The sequence below is a fragment of the Natator depressus genome, chromosome 14 (assembly GCF_965152275.1).
Source record: "Natator depressus isolate rNatDep1 chromosome 14, rNatDep2.hap1, whole genome shotgun sequence".
Classification (NCBI taxonomy): Eukaryota; Metazoa; Chordata; order Testudines; family Cheloniidae; genus Natator; species Natator depressus.
Genome location: NC_134247.1, coordinates 43,305,735 through 43,326,969, shown reverse-complemented (window position 1 = coordinate 43,326,969; position 21,235 = coordinate 43,305,735). Strand labels below are relative to the sequence as shown.

Below are 21,235 nucleotides of genomic sequence, written 5' to 3'. Positions count from 1 at the left end.
CCGTGTAAAGACTTGGAGTGAATTCTCTCCTGTCCGGCCTCCCAGGACCTTGCTTTCCTGACCTACAGTGTGCCCGGCTGTTTGAGTGCTGACCCTGAGAAAAGCCCTCACTCGTACATTGAGCCTGAAGGCTTTTTACTAGGGCTGGCAAGCGATTAAAAAAAATAATCGCACTTAATCGCACTGTTAAACAATAAGAGACTATCATTTATTTAAATATTTTTGGATGGTTTCTACATTTTCAAATATATTGATTTCAATTACAACAGAATACAAAATGTACGGTGCTCACTTTATATTTTTGGTTACAAATATTTGCACTGTAAAAAACAAAAGAAAGAGAATATTTCAATTCACCTAATACAAGTAGTGGAGTGCAATCTCTTTATCATGAAAGTTGAACTTACAAATGTAGCATTATGTACAAAAAATAACTGCATTCAAAAATAAAACAATGTAAAACTTTGAAACCTACAAGTCCACTCAGTCCTACTTCAGCCAATCGCTCAGACAAACAAGTTTGGTTACAATTTGCAGGAGATAATGTTGCCCACTTCTTATTTACAATATGACGTGAAAGTGGGAACAGACGTTTGCATGGCACTGTTGTAGCCGGCATCACAAGATATTTATGTGCCAGATGCGCTAAAGATTCACATGTCCCTCCATGCTTAAACCAGCATTCCGGAGGCCATGCGTCCATGCTGATGACGGGTTCTGCTCAATAACGATCCATGGCAGAGCGGACTGAGGCATGTTCATTTTCATCATCTGAATCAGATGCCACCAGCAGAGGGTTGATTTTCTTTTTTGGTGGTTTGGGTTCTGTAGTTTCCGTATCAGAGTGTTGCTCTTTGAAGACATCTGACAGCATGCTCCACGCCCCGTCCCGATCAGATTTTGGAAGGTACTTCAGATTCTTAAACCTTGGGTTGAGTGCTGAATCTATCCTTAGAAATCTCACACTGGTACCTTCTTTGCATTTTGTCAAATCTGCTGTGAAAGTGTTCTTAAAATGAACATGTGTTGGGTCATCATTCGAGACTGCTATAGCATGAAATATAGGGCAGAAATTGGGTAAAACAGAACAGGAGACATACAATTCTCCCCCAAGGAGTTCAGTCACAAATTTAATTAGCGCGTTTATTTTTTTTAAAGAGCATTATCAGCATGGAAGCATGTCCTCTGGAATGGTGGCCGAAGCATGAAGGGGCAGATGAATGTTTAGCATATCTGGCACATAAATACCTTGCAATGTCGGCTACAAAAGTGCCATGTGAATGCCTGTTCTCACTTTCAGGTGACATTGTAAATAAGAAGGGGGCAGCAGTTTCTCCCGTCAATGTAAACAAAACTTGTTTGTCTTAGCGATTGACTGAACCAGAAGTAGGACTGACTGGACTTGTAGGCTCTAAAGTTTTACGTTGTTTCGTTTTTGAGTGCAGTTGTGTAAGAAAAAAATCTACATCTGTAAGTTACACTTTCACGATAAAGAGACTGCACTACAGGACTTGTATGAGGTGAATTGAAAAATACTATTTCTTTTATCATTTTTACAGTGCAAATATTTGTAATAAAAAACAATAATGTAAAGTGAGCACTGTGCCCTTTGTATTCTGTATTGTAATAGAAGTCAATATATTTGCAAATGTAGAAAAACATCCAAAAATATTTAATCAATTTCAATTGGTATTCTATTGTTTAACAGTGTGATTAATCACGATTAATTTTTTTAATCACAGTTAATTTTTTGAGTTAATCACGTGAGTTAACGGCGATTAACTGACAGCCCTGCTTTTTACACAACTGTAGGGGAAACGTCAGCAATGTCTAGAACTCGAGCTGATACAGTTTAAGCCTAGTTCATGAAAAACGTGAAAAGAAATGACACTTTGATTCCTTTGAAGGAAGGAGAAAAGTGAAAGTCCTCCCCCACTTTTCAAATGGAGGGAAATGTTAAGAGTAAATGTTTATTTCCCCTCCAAAACTGAATGAAATCCTCCCTCCCACCCTCAAAACCAGTATTTCCATTTTAAGTCCATTCCCCCCATCAAAAAATGAAAAATGGCAATCAAAATAAAGACTTTCATTTGGGTCAAAATGGCATTTTCCATTAAAAAACAACTTTGAACAAGAGTTTTCATCCAGCTGCAGTTTGCAGGTTCAGAATTAATGACCCCTCGGTTCCCATCTCTCCCTCCAGAGGGATCCGGGTGCAAACTCTGCCCCAGGGACTGGCTGCTGCACGGGGACAAGTGCTACTGGCTGTCTAAGGAGCGTAAAGACTGGACTGGGAGCCGTGACGACCGCTCGGGGAAGAGCTCTCGCATGCTCGTGATCCAGAACCGGGAGGAGATGGTAACAGAAAATACAGGCTCATCCAACTCCAGCTGGAGAAAGACGTGTGTCACTAGTTACAATCCCAGTGTAGCCTGACTCTACCACCCCCCCCGCAAATCAAACTCCACACTGGGGTGTTTTCTCCGCTTCTGGGGGTCTGGCTTATTAACATACAGTTCAGAACAAGAACCCCACAGCTTTCTCACCCCAGACTGCCCAGCTGGCTCCTGCAGGCGTTTCACTCCCAGGCCCTCTGTCTGAGAGCTCAGCAGAGCCCTTCTGCACAGAGCTACTCACACAAACCTCCTACCCCATCAAATCTCTCCCTGCCCAGACTGGCTGCCCTTGTAGCCCCACAAGGCCTGGCTCCTGGTCACCTGCTCCCATCCCCTTTGCCTCTGAGTCCAGGGGCACCTAGTCACAGGTGAGGCTCAACCCAGGACTCCCTTAAAGGGCCAGCTCACCCTGTGCCACCAAGGACTGGTGCTGATGTTACCATGTCTGCATAGGGAGAGCCACGTTTACCTGCCCTGGGACCCTGCCCGCCCAGGGGAGAGGGTGAACTAACTCAGGGGCTGGTGGGCTCTCCTGCTGGCATTATGGGCAGAGCTACTGAAGGAGAGAGCAGGCACTTCATGGGATCACTAAGGGAATTCTAGCATGTTACAGGATACTCATCCCCACCCCCTCTGCTTTGCACATCGCAGGATTTCATACAAGATGTTGTACAAGATGCAAACTACATCTGGATTGGCCTTAAAGTGACACCCCCAGGGGGGAAATGGCCCTGGGTGGACGGTTCCCCATTAGATCCAGTGCGGTGAGTGCTGCCTGACGTTTACTCTTTGAGATGTTTGGGGAAAGCTCCCATTGTATAACTTGCTAACGTTGAATGTCCAACGTCTGTTTGAGGCCTGGTCTACACTGAAAAGTCTTCCCAGCGTGACTACGTCGGTTAAGGGTATTTTTCCTAGCAGAGGGGTGCCAGCAAAGGCCCTAGTGTCGCGGCAGCTCTACGAATGTCTCTGTGTGTAGAGCAGTGTAGCTTAGGGGGACCAGGGGAGCCGGCCTGAGCGATAGTGGTAGAAGCACGTGTGTATGGATAGAACTGTACTTATCCTTAGGGGACCAGCTATTTCCCTCTTTCCATTGTGAAAACTGAGCATTTATTCCTGTTGTTTCCTATCTTTTAACCAGTTACTGATCCATGAGAGGTTTCAGAGTAGCAGCCGTGTTAGTCTGTATGCGCAAAAAGAAAAGGAGGACTTGTGGCACCTTGGAGACTAACCAATTTATTTGAGCATAAGCTTTCGTGAGCTACAGCTCACTTCATCGGATGCATACTGTGGAAAATACAGAAGACGTTTTTATACACACAAACCATGAAAAAATGGGTGTTTATCACTACAAAAGGTTTTCTCTCCCCCTACCCCACTCTCCTGCTGGTAATAGCTTATCTAAAGTGATCACTCTCCTTACAATGTGTATGATAATCAAAGTGGGCCATTTCCAGCTCAAAGCCAGGTTTTCTCCCCCCCCACTTTTCTTTCCCCCCCCCCCACACAAACCCACTCTCCTGTGCTTCTGCGGGGCAATGTCAGGGCAGTGAAAGCAGAGGCTGGTGCCTTGCCTCAGTTAGGCAGAGTTCCTGGTGCAGCTGAGGTAGGTTGGAAAGGCTGGATTTGAGCCGTTCCACTGGTGGAAAAAGAGACGGCACGGCTGGGGGAACAAGATGTAGAAATAGCGTCTCTGGTTTTCACCTGAGTCCACAGTGCTCTGCCCAGTGATGCGCAGAGCATTCCTTGATATTCCGGAATTGCTCAGATGTGGTGGTCACAAGAAATCACAGTCCGGCTTTTCCAGGGCTAGATTCTATAATACTCTTGTTACCAGCCCCCTTCCACGGCAGCCTCCTGTGCCTGTGTAAATGCGTCGGGTTTGGTGCAGATCCAGGGTCTCTCACTGCTGCATTGCAAGCTGCTGACCGCACTCAGACCGTTCAGATATGCACAGTCTCCTGCTCCTCCGATCGGAAACCTGCAAGACAGAAGCCAGGGAGCTGGTGTCAGGCAGGAGTTGGACATTTCCCATCAGTCACAGGCAGGGAGAGACGCTCTCGCACAGTGCAGGGAGCTGCTGCACTCACAGCCCCTCACGATTCCCCTTCCTGCACCTGCCACAGGCCCCAGCTAGAAAGGGGGCAGTGGGGCAGCAAGGCCAGGAAAGGTTCGAAGATCAACTGACCTCCATGGAGCATTTATGCCGGGTGGGTATTAACCCAGTTCCTACTCCCCCCCGCACACCCAGCTGGGTCTGGATGGGCCCCTGCAGGCCCAACCCACCCAAACTGCCCCGGGCGCAGGTTCCAGGTGACTCTCAGCGCGGCGAGGAGCAGCAGTAACGCCGCACAGAAGAGCTGGGTCCAGGGCTCCCTGGACAGTTTACATCAGCTCTCAGGCCAGAGGCCTCTCAGGACAGGCTGTATTGCAGGGGGCGGCTGGAGTGAAATGCCAGCAGCATAAACCCAGCGGCCATGGGGTGACCCCAGCCACTCACACAGAGCTTCCCGTGAGAGCTGGAGGCCAGCGCTTCCCACCTGGGAACAGGGTGGGGTCCAGGCCCACAGGCACATCCTCCCCCGTGGTCCCATCCTGGCTACTCACAGTAGGCATGTGCTGGCCTGGGAGGAGACCCAGCACTACTCTTTGGGCAGGCCGGGATCTCCCTGCCCTCAGGCCACCAGCCTCTGGCTCGGGGTGAGATCTGTCCCGGAGAAGGGAGAGCCCAGCCCACAGCCACCTGAGCAGATGGCTGTGGGTGGCTCCCGCACCAGCATCACCCCAGAAGAGCTCTGAGGGGATGGCCATGATGCACCCAGAGCCTTCTGCTGGGGCGGGCGCCCACAGGGTGGCAGATTTCAGGGTTAACACCCCACTGAGATGCCGGTTTACCCAGTTCGGGTAAATTGGCGTCACATTAGCTATCCTCCAGTCATCGGGTACAGAAGCGGATTGAAATGATAGGTTACAGACTACAGTTAGTAGTCCTGCAATTTCACATTTGAGTTCCTGGGCCTGGTGACTTGTTACTGTTTAGTTCCTCAATTTGTTCCAAAACCTCCTCTAATGACACCTCCATCTGGGACAGTTCCTCAGATTTGTCACCTAAAAAGGACGGCTCAGGTTTGGGAATCTCCCTCACATGCTCAGCCATCAAAACTGATGCAAAGAATTCATTTCGTTTCTGTGCAATGGCATGGTGCCAGCTGCGGTGTGGACAGACCCCAAACAGGCCTGCTAACAGAGGGGCTCAGGATGCAATCACAAAGACAGACTGCTGCCGACATCAGGGCATCCTTACTGGAATATGTGAAAATATCTGGCTGGGATGAAACTACAGGTCATCAACTGACTTGTTTTCTAAGCCTCCTCTGGAGACATTTTCCAGCTTCCCATCAATCGCAAAGGGTTTTTTTAAAAATGCCATTCAGCTGTAAGTACCTAAGACTGGCCACATGGGTCAGACCAATGGCCCATCTAGCCCAGTGTCCTGTCCTCCGATACTGGCCAGCAGTAGGTGCTTCCGAGGGAATGAACAGAACAGGGTCAGGATCAAGTGATCCATCCCATTCACACCCAGCTTCTGGCAGTCAGATGTTTATGGACACTCAGAGCATGGGGTTGCATCCCTCACCTTCCTGGCTGATAGGAACTGGTCGAGCTATCCTCTGTGAACTGATCTACTTCTTGATTGAACAGAGTTATACTATCGGCCTTCACAACATCCCCTGGCAACAAGCTCCACAGGTTGACTGTGTGTTGTGTGCAGAAATACTTCCTTTGGTTTGTGTCAAACCTGCTGCCTATTCATTTAATTGTGTGACCGCTAGGTCTTGCGTTACGTGAAGGAGTAAACAACACTTCCCTCTGCACTTTCTCGACCCCTCTCATGATTTTATAGACCTCCTATATCCCCCCCTTAGTCGTCTCCCCTCATATGGAAGCTGTTCCATATCTGTAATCCTATGGGGATAGTTGAAAACCCCCATTATTATTGGGTTTTCTGCTTTTGTAGCCTCTCTAATCTCGGTGAATTTCACAGTCCCCAGCCTGGTCAGTAGTATATTCCTGCTGCTAGATTCTTATTCTTCAAGTGTGGAATTCCTATTCTTTAGAGATGCTAGATACAGTTGGGTTTGTTTAAGATTTTTACTGTACTTTACTCTATGCTTTCCTGGACATGTAGTGCCAGTCCCCCGCCAGCGTGACCTACTCTGCCGTTCTTTCAGTGCTGATGGTCCAGGGTCAAACCCTGCTATCGGCTCAACTGGGGTTTGGTTATTTGATCACACCCACATCCCACTGAAATCCCGCTTGGGATGTCGTCTGGGCCATCTGTACTGTACCCCAGTTCTCATGACAGCCCCAGGCACTCAGCATTGGTGACTATCAGGCATCTTTAATGCAGATGGCCCCACTAAAACCAGACAGATCTGAAAGCTTTGGCCAGTCTGCCAGCAGACAACACTTGCTTCCACCCATCACTAATTCGCAGAGTACAGAGCACTGACTGGTGAGTCAGCTGAACTCGGTATCGCAGACACCAGGGATGCAAAGCCCAGGGAATTCACAGAGGACTTACAGGTTGTTGAATCTGGTGCCATTGGCCCATTTCCAGAGCTGCCCAGGGTCCCTCCGGAGGCCAATCCAGTGGTCAAATCTGCCTTTATAGCACAGCACGAAAGCCTAAAAACAGCAGAGGGAGAGGTGGGGTCAGAGCACAGGCTCTGTGCACCAGAGACTCACAGAGATACATTGAAGGGCTCTGTTTTCAGGGAACGGCTGGGGATTTTCACCTCCCTCTTGCCCAGCTCTGGGTAATTCAGTATTAACTTTCCCATCCCAAACCCAGCTCCCCCTCACACCAATCTGCCCGGGGCTGGAGCAGCTCTTGGGTGCTGCTGGGTCTGAGCTGCCCCCGCAGCTCTCTATAGAAGGCCACATTCTGTGTCAAAGCCTCGCCTTACAGAACAGCTGAGCTCCCCTCCCCATCACAGGGGAAGGGGAAGGAAAGAGCCCAGCTGATCTCAATAAGGGATGCTGGGAAGGGCCAGGGATGAGAGAAGAGCCACCAAATCCTCAGCCAGAAGGGGCCAGGGCTAAGAGGAGCCCCCCTATCCTCATCTGGCTACCCAAGAGCACTGGCTCTTCAAGTCAATCTGGGATCTCAGTACCCCTTTGGCCCCATGCCACCCAGAAGACACTCAAGCCAGCCTAGCCCGAGAGAGGGGCGGTCTCCTTTTGAGAGGGCTGACAGCGAGTGATCCCTGCAGTCAGACACGGACACTGGAGGTGCCCCGGGCCAGCCAGCCAGGCCTGGCATTCAGCAACTGGAAGCTCATTTACTCAGAGCTGCTCCTCGAGCCCAGGTTCTCCTGCAGAAGCTGCTGAGCCAAGACCAGAACGTTGCAATTCGAGCATCTCTCACCATTTCCTGCTCACTGTTGATCTGAGCCAGGGAGGCGCTGAGCTCAGAGCAGTAGGTCAGGCTGTAGGTCCAGTTCCTTTCGGCCTCAGAGAAATAGTAGCATTTCCCTCGGTATCCGATCCAGCCGTCTGGGCACGCGGGGCCAGCAATGGGCCCCGGTTCAGCTGACGGAAGCTTAGGTCTCCACACTGAGAATGAGACAGCGACACGTGGTGTGAGCGAGACCCGCCACCCACCGAGGAGAACATGGGGAGATCAGCCCCTGCGCCCCAGGCTTCTGAGAGACCTCGAACCAGGGTGGGTACTGAAAGGCCGTGAGGGAGCCAGGAGGACGCTGGGAATCCAGCCCCAGAGGGAGGTTATCTGACTCTGCTCTCCCTCTCTTGGGTTCACATTCAATAGGGATGCAGCTGACAAACCGCTCATGCCATGAAGCCCAGGACAGAGAGCTGGGCCCAAGCTCAGTGTTACAACATGGGGTGTGCAGAGAGCTGCAGAGGGAGGGGACAGTTACCAGGGGGCCAGCACGGGGGCAGTAATTTATGGGTAGGAGATTAACTTCAACATGATTTGCCAGGTCTAGTACCCCAAGGAGTTCTCCTAGCCTGGACTGCTGCCCCCTCCCCCTGCTCTGCGCTTTGCTTCCCTGGACAGGCAGGTTGAGATGAAGATGGGAACAAACTCCCTTCCCTTCAGGAGACCGAACGCCCGCTGCCCGGCCTGTCCAGCGCAGCCAGCCAGGTTCACGGTCACCATAAACAGCTGCCATCTGCGCTCGCACACGCTGTCTGTGCAGGCGGGGACGTCAACAGCGCGACGAGACCCTGCCCTGCCGAGGTCACCAAGGGGTGGGTTTCACACTGCGTTAAGGGAGGTGTCGGTACTGCGTTCCACGGCTCCTTTCAGTGACACGCCAGCACCTGCCCAGCACTGGGCACGACCCGGGGATGCAGGAAGGCCAGGCTGGCACCTCAGGACGACGCTGCAGGCAGAGGGCCCAGCTCATTGCTGCCCTGCACCGTCAATCACCCCCACTCTGCACGGGTATCAGTGACCGTGCCTGGGGCCCGGCAACAGTGACTTAGACCCAAAGTGCTCAGAGATGGGCCGGGGGGAGCTAATTTCAGTCCCGACAGAGAGAGTGCCCAGGTGCAGGGGTCTGGGAGGGAGCAGGAGGGGGGTCTTGGAGGAACATCCCCCAGGAATCCTCTGTCCCAGGGGCAGAAGCCAGACAGGCCAGGAGGAGAGACTGACTGTGGTGGCTCCAGGGGGAATGGGATGTGCAGAGAGGGGGAAGGGAAGGGTGAGAACTCACCTGCCAGGAGAATGATGAGAACTAACAACATGATTGCGAGGGCGACTGCGAGCACAATTGTACATTTCTTGTAGTTACATTTCCTGCAGTTATGACGAGGGTCTGAAACAGAAAGACTCGTCAGGCAGGGCCGCGAGGACACGTCTCCCCGACAGCACCAGGGCTGGAGCTGCCTTAGAACAGTGGTTCTCACCTACCGGTTCGTGTACCCCTGGGGGTAAGCAGAGGTCTTCCACGGGGCACATCAACTCATCTAGAGATTTGCCTCGTGTTACGACAGGCTACATAAAAAGCACTAAGTCAGTGCAAGCTAAAATTTCATACAGAGAATGACTCGTTTATACTGCTCGATAGACTATACACGGAAAGGTTCAGCGTTGATAGTCCAATTGATCTATTTCATAATTAAATACGCAACAATGAGAGAGTCAGCAATTTTTCAGGAATAGTGGCTGTGACACTTTTGTATTTTTATGTCCGATTTTGGAAGCAAGTGGTTTTTAAGTGAGATGAAACGTAGGAGAGTGCAAGACAAATCAGCCTCCTGACAGGGGGACAGTCCTCTGGAAAGGCTGAGAACCACTGGACTCGAACATGCACCGTTCTGTCGATTGCTCCTTCCCTCAGACGCTCTGGGAGAGGAGCCCAGAGGGTCAGGCCGGCTGGGGCTGGCAGAACAGCCCCTCCTTCCCCTCAGCCCAGTGCCCTCCCCTGGGCACTCCCAGCCAGGCTGCCAGGAGGCCTGGTGAGCTCAGGGGCACAGAGATAAGGACCTGCATGTCCTGGTGGCAGTTGCTCAAGCTGCCCCCCCCGCACCATCCCCACCCCCATTCTGCCCCCTGCCGAGCGCTGGCTGGGCCCACACTGCCGAGTGCCCCTGTCCCCGCACACTGGGGTCTCACACTGGCCATACACAGCAGAAGGGGAGAGAACGAACCAGGCAGAGATGGGCCAGGGCGGTCACAGGGGGTCTGACACACCCAGCCCAGGAGGGCCCTGCACGGCCACATGGCCACCACTGTGTCCGCCAGACAGCAGCTGTGAGCCAGGGATCGGTGCCCTGAGAGCCCCTGGGGGTGATCCAGTCCCTGCTGCCCACAGACGGGGGGTTGCTGGGCACTGGCTGCTGCCTCTGAGAGCCTGGCCCCATGTTGGGCAGCCTCAGTGTCTCTCTCCAGCCTGTTCCCAGGCAGTGACACCCCATTACCTGGCTCCCCGCCAGTCTCCAGGTGTCCATTGCCCTCACCATGGCACTCCTGCCGCGGCTCTTCGCTCCCAGCAGGTCCAGCTGCTGGCCCCATCGTCTCTCTCAGCGACACTCAGGCTGCTCACGCTGCTGGAGACGCTGGGCTGGGGTCGGCTCCTCTCTGTGACCGGGTCCGATTCAGCAGCAGCGAAGCCGAGCTGGGGCGGGGGTCCTGGCCCTGGCTCCCCGCACACCCTGCTCCGGACTCTCCAGCCGATCTGGAAGTCGAGACGGACCCAGCAGGACAGGTCAGTGGCGGGGGTGGCGGCCCCATTTGTGGTTTCTCGTTCCCTGCCCAGCAGCCCAACCCCCTGCCAGAGGCGGTGCCATGATGATTGAACCTCCATAAACCCCATCGGCCCCTCCGCCCCCCAGGGCTTCAGAGACCTGATCTGCTACGGACCCCACCCACTGCGCACCACCCACGCATGATAGGCACCCAGCTGGAGTTGACAGGAGGAAAAAACCCTCCCTCCCCACACATACCTCCTGCAATCGAGAGCAAGTCGAGAATCCTAACAGGAGTGGGGAGTTGGTGGGCCGGGGGAGAGAACCAGGATGGATTGAGCAAAATCAAGGCAATTAAATCACCAAGTCCAACGCCTCAATTGAAATGATCAAGTTTAATCAACTTATCGATTGACACTTCAGTAATTTTCTAAGGCCAAGCGCCCACTCAGTGGGGGACAGAACCATTAAAACTTCATGTCCAAAACTTCCCCCATGGGGGTGGGGAGGGGCGGTGAAATTGTGTGAGTGACCCTTTCCTTCCCCCTTTTTCATTGAGAACGCAGGCAGGGGAAGGATGCCCATGGGAAGCCCGGCCTGGGACCCCCAATCTTGCGGGGGACAGGGGGCAACAGTGCGCTGATACCCCCCCCCCCACTGGCTTGGGGCCACAGGCGGAGAAGGGCCCAGGTAGCTCCATGCTGCACACAGGTGCCCCACCCCAGCGAGCAGAGCAGGGGGGTGGGGAGAGCCACCAGACACCTAAAAGAGGCCCTGCCCCCAGAGGAGAAGGTAGGGGGAAAAAAGAGAGGCCCCCCCCGCACAGCCCGGAGAGGGTGAAGGGAGGGGGAGACACAGACGGGCCTCCCCCTGCCCAGTCCGGAGAGGGAGGAGGGGGAAGACACAGACGGCCCCCCCCCGCCCAGCCCGGAGAGGGGGAAGAGGGGGGGAAGACACAGATGGCCCCCCCCGCCCAGCCCAGAGAGGGGGAAGAGGGGGGGAAGACACAGACGGCCCCCCCCGCCCAGCCCGGAGAGGGGGAAGGAGGGGGGGGAGACACAGACGGGCGCCCCCCCCCGCCCAGCCCGGAGAGGGGGAAGGAGGGGGGGGAGACACAGACGGGCGCCCGCCCCCGCCCAGCCCAGAGAGGGGGAAGGAGGGGGGGAAGACACAGACAGGACCCCCCCGCCCAGCCCGGAGAGGTGGAAGGAGGGGGGGAAGACACAGACGGGCGCCCTGCCTCCGCCCAGCCCGGAGAGGGGGAAGGAGGGGCGGAAGACACAGACAGGACCCCCCCCCCCGCCCAGCCCGGAGAGGGGGAAGACACAGACAGGCCCCCCGCACCCAGCCCGGAGAGGGGGAAGGGGGGGAAGACACAGATGGGCCCCCAGCCCGGAGAGGGGGAAAGGGCGGGGGACAGAGACCATGCCCAGGCCAGGGGTCGGGGTCCAGCCCCTGCCGCCCAGTGTCTGGCGCTCCCCCCACGAGCCCGGCGCGGGTCGCACGTTTCTCACCGGCTCAGCAGCGACCGTCCTCGCCCGGGGACTCCCCAGCCTCTGCGGGGCTCTGACCTGCTGCGCTTTAAAGCCTCATGGTGACTCCGCCCCCGCCCGAGGAAGGACATTCCCACCCACCCCAGTTCCCACAACCTCCCCCCCAACTCCAGCCCCTGCACCCATTGCACACACAGCTGCGCCCCCTGCCTGGCCATAGGGCCCCTTCCCTGTCCCCCCAAGAGCAGCTGCAGGAGATCCCAATGGGGGGATCCGCACAGGGACCAGCCAGCTGCACCTGCTGCCGCTCAGCCCTGCAGGGTCCGTGTTTAGCCTCTCCCCGTCCCCGTCCCGGGCAGAGAAGTGTGGTACCTGGGGCTGTGCCAGGCCCATCCCTGCCATGAAGATGCCCTGTGGGCTGCGGTGCCCCGGCAGAGGGAGAAGCTGCTGGATCCATCTGGGCTCCGGGCGAGCGCTGGGTTGGGACCAGGCCCCTCTGGGGTGGCTGGGCAGCTGGTTTGCAGGGCCGGTCACCTCCTGGCCCCACGCAGCTCGTCTTGGGGTGAACTCGGCTCGCGGCGGGGGGTGGGGCCCGGCCGGACACCCCACCTCTGCCCTGACCAAAGGCCCTAAGGGGGGGTTCCTCCGGCCTGTCCGGAACCCAGCGCCCCGCCCGCTGGCTGGCTCGGACTGCCGAAAATGACCTGCCTGGTTCTCAGACTTGTCCCTGCTGCTGGGGATCAGCTCTCAAAGCGGGGCGCCCCCCCGCCCCCCCCAGCTGTCTGCTGCCGGGTTCCCGGCCCCTTCCCTCCAAGCAGCCGGGACGGGCGGCTCCCGGAGGCAGAAGACCCCGGGCTGGCCGGACCGAGTCAGACGCGGGACGGTTGTGCCCGGGGGGAGAGCGATAGTGATCCTGAACTTCAGCGAGGGGGAGCCAAGATGGCAACAAACAGGGTCCCACGTCATCGGGGTTCTCGTTGGGTTTGTAACCCCCCCCCCGCCTGCTCCTCCACCCCCAGACAGATTTATTCCCTCTCCCTGGGGGCCGAACTTTACCTCCATGTGCCCAGCTCTTCTCTCCTGCCCACAGACCCCCCGTCTCCACGGGTCTCACTGCAGAGCAGGTCGGTTCCTTGCTGGTTTGCCTCCCCCTCCGACTGCGGGCTGCTCAGGTGATCTCGGCTGGGCTGACAGCAAAGGGGGGGGGGGCTCAGACAGTGCGGGGGGGGGGTTGGATCTTAGTCCCAAGAGCTCCAATCTCCAGCTAGGGAAAGTTCCGCGGGGCAGGTGGGTGCTGACCCCCCTCTGCCGCGCCCCGCTCCACCCCCGCCCCCTTTCCAACCCCTTCCCCAAAGTCCCCGCCTCAACTCCGCCCCCTCCCTGCCCCTATTCCGACTCCTTCCCCAAATCCCCACCCCGGCCCCTGAGCGCCCCACAATCCCGCTCCTCCCCCTCCCTCCCAGCGCTTGCTACAGCTGTTTGGGGAGGGCAGAGAAGGGGCCGCTGGGAGGGGGAGGAGTGGAGGCGGTTGGGGGTGGGGGGCGGGGAGCTTGGCTGCTGGTGGGTGCAGAGCACCCACAAATTTTTCCCCACGGGTGCTCCAGCCCCAGAGCACCCACGGGTGGGCCCAAACCTGCCAACCCTCAAATCAAGAGATTAGCTTAAAAATCAGCAAGGTATTAAACAAGGATACAGCCTGTTTCTCCCCTGCCTGGTTTTACAGCCTGTGGGCACGTTTTCAGGCCTTTCTCCATGACGCTGAGGGCTATGAACGTCCTTTAATTTTTAAACCAAAGCCGAGATTCTCCCACACTCACTTGTCTCTAGGAGCTGGGACTCCACATAAAACATCAAATATCGTCCGAGTTAGCGCTCTGGTCTGCAGGCCACCTGAGGATCAGCCCCCCCAGCACCTCCCATCTGCTTGTGATCAGCTGTTCAGCGGTGAGCAGGAGGTGCTGAGGGGGCAAGCTCGGGGGAGGGCTGGGTTGGGAAGAGGTGGGGCCTGGGGCAGAGCAGGGGTCAAGCCCCCCCCGGAAATCAGTGCCTCGGTTAAAGAGACATTCACGTCCAGCTCTGGCAGAAGCAGGATGGCTTTGGGGGCATGACCTATGACTCAAAGGGTTGCCAGCTATTATCTATTGCACCAATAGCCCAAAGGTACTAGCCCAATCTCTTTATGGAAACAGGGTGTTTTTTTAGCAACACTTTGGTCTATTTACCTGCACCCAGGCTGTTTTGGTTGCCAGCGCTTGTCCCTCTCTTGTTTCCAACAGGGAGCAAGGGGACTGGACTAGGAACTGTGCTACAGGGAAAGGAGAGGGGAGTGTAATTGTATGAATTAAGCGGCAAAGCCCAAGCAGATGGTGGAGAGACGGGTGGGCAAAGGACAGAGCCGAATAAATAAGGTGACAGAACAAATAAAAGTGTATTTTTATACCTCAAAATAAAGAAATACATTCGTCTTAAAAGCATCTGGTTCAAAACCCTGGATTTTCTACGACACAATCCCTTGCTTTCCAGCATCATAAATCATCAGAAGAATAGAAACGTCTGATCTGTAGGAATACTGCACAGATGTACAAATCACAGTGCATTCAGATCCCAATGCCAGGTTTTAATGCCCCTTCTAGGATATATCTTTTAAAACAACGAAGACTGTTAACAGTGTGGCCTCCAGTAGAGCTGGTCAAAATACAAAAAGCCAGTTTCATGCACAATGGCAAAGTTGTTTTCATTTCAACGTGTTTGAAACAAACCCACTTTTCTTCATTTTTGTTCAAATGTTTAATCCAAAACAGTTATTTATTTTGTTTGCCAAAAATCCACTTTTTCAGGAAACCAGTATTTTTGCTCTGCATTTTGGAAATTATCAAAAAGTATTAAAATATTTATTTTTGGCAAACAAACAAAAAGGCCGACAACTGTGCATGAAAAATCTTGCTGTTGAAAAGGAAAAAAAGCTTTTTATTGAAAATCATTGAAACATTTCGACCAGCTCTCATCTCCAGTGTTTCAAGAACAAGAATCCACCTTTCAAACAGCTTTGCACAGTCAGGAGTGTTTACAGAGATATGCCCACTGTTGCACCCCCATTCCAGCTATTGTAACCCTCCTGCTAGGGTTCAGAATCACGGACCTTATCCTGGGTAAGCTTGTAAGTGCAGAGGAGAACGTAATAATAAAATACATTTTAAAAAATCCCTGAGAGAGGTCTCGGTGTGTAAACAGTGCCCCTCCTAATGGGCACATCCTATGGTCCATATAGCACTATACAGATCACATTCAGAGCGATGTCCTAATCCACATCCATCTCCTCGTCCTCTTGTTCTCCCATCTCCTCCACTTCCATCTCCTCCAGGTCGCTGCTCTCAGGGTCATCCTGGGGCTGTGTCGGGAGCAGGGGACTGGCTGTTTGGCCATCCGCTGCTCTGTAGTGACCCCTAATGGCATCTCCCAATGGCAGCTGCAACGTGATGTTCACAGCAAGGCACAAAGTAGGGTTGAAATCTACAATCCAAGCACAGAGCCCCACGGCTGGGTTAAAGGGCCGAGTGCAGGGAGGTTTGTGCTGCCCATGCAGGCAGATGGATGAAGGCAAAACGATTGAACAAGGAACCAAATTGGACAACCATGTCAGGCTATGAGCGGTCTCAGTGTAGACAAACACCTCATTGCCCCTCAAGCCCAACCTGCAGCTCCCGGCTATCCCAGGCCTCAGCTCCCCCCACCATAGATTTGTCAATACTCCTCAATCCCACCTCACCCCTCTGCGGTTATGGCCCTAGGTTACCCCGGACAACTCTCTTGATTCTCATCACTCCTTCTGTGGCAGATACAGGATACACAGTGGGGCGGTAAGCGGGTTCCTTTGACACTCACTTGGAGTGATCTCTATGGAGATGCAGTTCACCTGTGAGGCTCCATCAACAGCCATTATGCCAATTTTATAGAAATTGCACCCATCCTAAAGTCTCATAAATGCTTATCAAATATAAACAACGGTTTTACTAATCCTGATTCTTCTTCTCCATAACCTCAAAAAGACATCTGATGACAGTCTATGTAACATTGTTGCAAAAAAAGCGAACATCGTTCTGGGATGTATTAGCAGGAGTACTGTAAGCAAGACATGAGACATCATTCTTCCGCTCTGCTCCAGGCTGATTAGGCCTCACCTGGAGGACTGTGTCCAGTTCTGGGGGCTACATTTCAGGAAAGATGTGGACAAATTGGAGCAAGTCCAGAGAAGAGCAACAAAAATGATGAAAGGTCTAGAAAACACGACCTCTGAGGGAAGATTGAAAAAATTGAGTTTGTTTAGTCTGGAAAAGGGAAGACAGAAAGGGGACATTTTAACAGTTTTCAAGTACCTAAAAAGTGGTTACAAGGAGAAGGGAGAAAAAAAATTCTCATTTGCCTCTGAGGCCAGGACAAGCAGCAATGGGCTTAAACTGCAGCAAGGGAGGTTTAGGTTGGACATTAGGAAAAACTTCCCACCTGTCAGCGTGGTTAAGCCCTGGAATAAATTGCCCAAGGAGGCTGTGGAATCTCCATCATTGGAGATTTTTAAGAGCAGGTTAGACAAACACCTGTCAGGGATGCTCTAGATAATCCTTAGTCCTGCCATGAGTGCCGGGGACTGGACTGGACTGATCTCTTGAGGTCCCTTCCGGTCCTACAAGTCCGTGATTCTATAACTCAAGGCTTCACCATTCATAAGTAACATGCCCATTGCACCCCCATGACAGCCAAACCCATTCACAGCACCACCAGGGGTGCCAGAGGCTATTTCTTGCACTGCACAGGCCACAGGGGAAGTATTTTACTCAATATTTTAAGCCATCAAAAAAGTGGGGGAGGTGTGGGTTTTTTTTTTCCTTTTTGTTTTTTTTTTTCCCTGCCCCACTAGCCAGGTATCTTCATTCCCCAGGAAGCGATTTTCAGAGCTACCTAAGGGATCTGCATGCCCAGTTCATCATGAGCCATGAAATCCTCTTGAAAATGAACTTCCCAGTGCCCCCTGGCTGGGGGTCATCTGCTGGGGCTGATCAGTGACCTCTGGAACTGCAAAGCAGGTGCCTCTAACAGAACTGATTAAGAGAGAGATACCCAGTTGGTCCCAGCAGGCGAACACCCCCTAGCTCCCTGCCAATCTGATCTGGGAGAAAATTCCTTCCCAACCCCACATATGGCAATAACTGAGACCCTGAGCATGTGACCCAGCATGAGATCCAGCCACCCAAGCTCCTGAGAGAACGAAAGCTTGGTTCCACTCCAGAGAACTGGCCCACCCCATCCAGTGTCCCACCTCCAGCCAGGGCTAACTCTGATGCTTCAGAGGATGGAAACAACAAACACTGCCCCCAACCCAGAATACATGGGCGGGGGGAGGGGGGAGAGAGAGAAGTCCCTTCCTGACCCTTGCAGGTGACCACCTGAAGCATGAGACTTGGGACTATAAGACATATGCCAGAAAAGACCCCAGAGTTAGCCAGTCCAACCCCCACCACCACAAGTAACCCTGTCATGCAAATCACACTCAAATGTGTCCAAAGCGATCTTAAAACTAATCAAGTTGTTTGCTCCACAATTCCTTTTGGAAGCTGATCCAGAACCTCCCTCATCCAATGGTTAGAAACCTTCTGATCTTCAGCCTGAACTTGTTCTTGGCCAGTTGATCCTCATTTGTTCTTGTGCCTACATTGTCCTTTATGTAGAACAGCTCTTCACCCTCCCTGGTGTCTAGCCCCCCCCCCCCCCAATGTATTTATGGAGAGCCATCAGATCCCCTCTCAGCCTTCCTTTTGCTTGACTAAACCAGCCCAGCTCTCCCTTTCTCCTCTCATAGGACAGACCCTCCATTCCAGATGAGGGCCCCCCAGTGCCATGTACAACGTCATTAATGCTTCTCTATCTCTACTGGAAAGGCCTCAGCTGATGCATCCTAGAGTCACATTTGCCTTCTTCATGGGTCACATCACATTGGTGGCTCCATCATCTTGTAATCGACCAACTCAGGAAGGTCTCGCTCTTCCTCTGTCTCCTCCAACTGATGAGCCCCCAGCATACAGCAGAAATTCTTATGATTAGACCCTAAGTGCAGGATCTTGCACCCGGTACTATTAAATTTCATCTTTTTTCTGTTACTCCAGTCTACAAGGTCATCCAGATCTTCCTGTGTAAGATTCTGACCCTCCTCTGTACTGACCACGTTTCCCAGCTTTTTATCATCAGTAAGTTTTGTTATCACTCTCCTACTTTTCATGTTAACACCATTAGTAAAGAGATTAATGAAGATGGATCCCAAAACAGATCCTTGAAGAACTCCATTAGGAACCTCCCTCTGGTCCCATAGTTCATCTTTCAGCCTTCTCCCCTCCAGTCGGTTCCTCACCCACCTTACAATGCTTGTCCTGATCCCCACCTTCTTTAATTTAGCTAATTATTTCCCATGTGGTACCGTATCAAATGCTTTACTGAAGTCCAAGTATATTAGATCTGCTGCATTTCCCTTGTCTAATCAATCCGTTCTCGTCTCAAAGACGGAACTCGGGTTAGTCTGGCCCCATCTACCTTCGGTTACATCCCCCTTGCCATCTACCTCCATGAATTTCATCATCCTTCCCTCACAGTGCGTTCTACAGCCCCTTGCCTACTACTCAGCTGGGCTTCGATGAATGGGTCTGGAGTTGCCTGGATCACTTTTTTCCCTCTTGCTTTACTATCATCGGACACTAGATGGAGCCTCACCAGCTCTATAAAACCAGCTGGGGGAAGGCTGGGAGCAACAGGTGTCAGAATAAGCTAGACCCGGGCTTCTCAAACTTTTGGTTTTGCTGGCCCCACTTTGAAAATATTTCAGGCTATGACAACCCCCGACCCCCAAATAGTCATAGCAAGTTACTGTACGGACTCATAGAAACATACGCATGGTATTGCCACCCTCACTTCTGGGCTGCTACGGGCGGGGCACTGCCCTCAGAGCTGGGCAGCTGGAGAGGGGCAGCTGTTGTAGCCCTCTTCCCCTCCTGCTCCCCTCCCCTGAGAATATTTTTGTGATCTCTTGACCCCCACCCTCCCCCCGCCATAGCCTTGCAACCCCCTTTTGGGTCAGGACTCCCAGTTGGACAAATGCTGAGCTAGACAATCTCAAACCATGAACTAGTTCCCAGGCAACCCCTGCGAGATGCTCTCTACCTTCGGTTCCTGACCCCTCCAGGGGCCGAGTGCATCTCCCCCATCCTCAGGCAGAGCTCAGAGCAGAGTCAGCAGCAGCAGCCCCTCCCCGGCGAGAGCTCCAAGCGAAGGCAGGGGCCTGGCAGAGAGAGGAGAGGGGCACAGGCAGGTCAGCGGAGGGGTGGAAGGTGGATCCCACCCCAGGAGATTTAACAGAGAGAGGAAAGCGGGGCTGTGAGAGCGCAGAACAGAGACACCCCCCAGCAAATCCCCCCGCCCCCAGATACCGAGATCCCGGCCTGGGAGAGCCCTGGCAGAGGGGTTTGCTCCCCAACACTTACTCACTACGGCTGCAGCAAGGGGTCCCTGTGGGGCAGGAGGAGCTGCCACCCCGCTCCGGCTGGCTGGATCTGGAGAGAGAGAGAGAGAGAACAGGGAGAGGAGAGTGCGGTGAGGAGTTGGTGCCCAGGGGTCCCCCTGCCCCACTCCTAGCTCGGAACCCCCATTGCAGGGGTATCTGTGCGTGTGTTCAGGGAAGGCCCGGGGGCTCTGCTCCACCAGGGCTGAGAGTGTCAGAGCAAAGTAACTCTAACACTGCTGAGTATTTTCAGTGTTGCCTTGTCCTGAATGTCACTGATCCCCCAGTTTATAATGCGTCTTCCCTGAGGTTCATATTAGCAAGAGAAGGGGCCGGGAACACATCAAATCTCTCTCCTGTCCCCCACAGCTGATGGGTATGGGCCACTGCCAGAGCCCTCTACACTGGGGTTAACATCTGGATCCTGGCCAAGCTGGTTCTAGCCCATGTGGCCAATCCCCAGTGACCAAAAATCACAAGTCAGAGTCCCCCAAAACCATGAGATTGGCTGAAACAAGATGAGATTTTGAAAACAACTTTGGGTTCTGTTCTTGATCTCCTGGTGGTGGAGCCTTTAGGGGTCACCTTTTCAAGCTTTTCTCCCCAGCCAGGAGGGCTAGAACAAGAAAAACTTCTGACAAAACTGGCCAACCCTGCCAAAATATTCTACCAGAATCAGAAAAAATTAATCAAGAATGATTGAAAACAGAACAATTTTTGGTTTTTGAATTTTCCAAGAAGACAGTGAATGTTTTCTATTAAAGCCGACACTTTCCACAAAAACTTGCCTTTAATCAAACACCCAATTTTTCCTAAAACAAAAGTCAATGGAACCATTTCAGTCCACTCATTACAGCTGCTGTGAAATCCCCCATCCCACCCACCCCAGTTCCCACAACCTCCCCCCCAACTCCAGCCCCTGCACCCATTGCACACACAGCTGCACCCCCTGCCTGGCCATAGGGCCCCTTCCCTGTCCCCCCAAGAGCAGCTGCAGCAGATCCCAATGGGGGGATCCGCACAGGGACCAGCCAGCTGCACCTGCTGCCACTCAGCCCTGCAGGGTCCGTGTTTAGCCTCTCCCCCTCCCCATCCCGGGCAGAGAAGTGCGGTACCTGGGGCTGTGCCAAGCCCATCCCTGCCATGAAGATGCCCTGTGGGCTGCGGTGCCCCGGCAGAGGGAGAAGCTGCTGGATCCATCTGGACTCTGGGCGAGCGCTGGATTGGGATCAGGCCCCTCTGGGGTGGCTGGGCAGCTGGTTTGCAGAGCTGGTCACCTCCTGGCCCCATGCAGATTGTCTGAACGTGGCAAGCCTCTCTCTAAGGGGAGCTCGGACAGTTCCTCCCAGACCTGTCAGTCAAGACATTGCCTCCATTGTTTAGAACTGGTTGTGGGGTCCCTGTATCAGGATTCCCCCCTTATATCCCCTCACCAGGCCCTGGAGGGACCAGATGGAGGGATCTCACTTCGGTCCTTGGCCCTGGCCTGCTGGGATCCCTCAGGCACGTGGTGACATTCACTCGTGTTCATCCAGTCCCCACTTACAGGATTGTGACCAGTGGTGTCTCTCCCAAGCACCCCTGTCCCA

The 21,235-nt window shown here is 53.6% G+C and overlaps 2 protein-coding genes across 2 annotated transcripts in view; both read right to left on the bottom strand.

Moving 5' to 3' along the window:
* The window catches only part of LOC141998061 (killer cell lectin-like receptor subfamily F member 1), a 93,379-nt gene that overhangs the window by 27,979 nt on the left and 44,165 nt on the right, over positions 1 to 21,235 (bottom strand). The gene's annotated exons all lie outside the window — the stretch shown is intronic.
* Positions 3,930 to 10,455, bottom strand: LOC141998554 (C-type lectin domain family 2 member D-like). The gene is made up of 5 exons (XM_074971422.1): positions 10,350 to 10,455; positions 9,143 to 9,244; positions 7,828 to 8,015; positions 6,982 to 7,085; positions 3,930 to 4,377 (listed from the first exon to the last, which is right to left on the bottom strand). Exons 1-5 carry the CDS (start codon positions 10,441 to 10,443, stop codon positions 4,227 to 4,229), a joined length of 639 nt encoding a protein of 212 aa, XP_074827523.1. The 5' UTR covers positions 10,444 to 10,455; the 3' UTR covers positions 3,930 to 4,226.

What these genes read in the sequence shown, in the direction of transcription:
- LOC141998554 (XM_074971422.1), bottom strand. Translation starts at nt 10,443, where the DNA reads ATGGGGCCAGCAGCTGGACCTGCTGGGAGCGAAGAGCCGCGGCAGGAG. An exon ending in GGAGACTGGCGGGGAGCCAG is followed by an intron (nt 9,245 to 10,349) that starts GTAATGGGGTGT and finishes TTTCTGTTTCAG; the next exon opens with ACCCTCGTCATAACTGCAGG. An exon ending in GGCACCAGATTCAACAACCT is followed by an intron (nt 4,378 to 6,981) that starts GTAAGTCCTCTG and finishes TCTGTCTTGCAG; the next exon opens with GTTTCCGATCGGAGGAGCAG.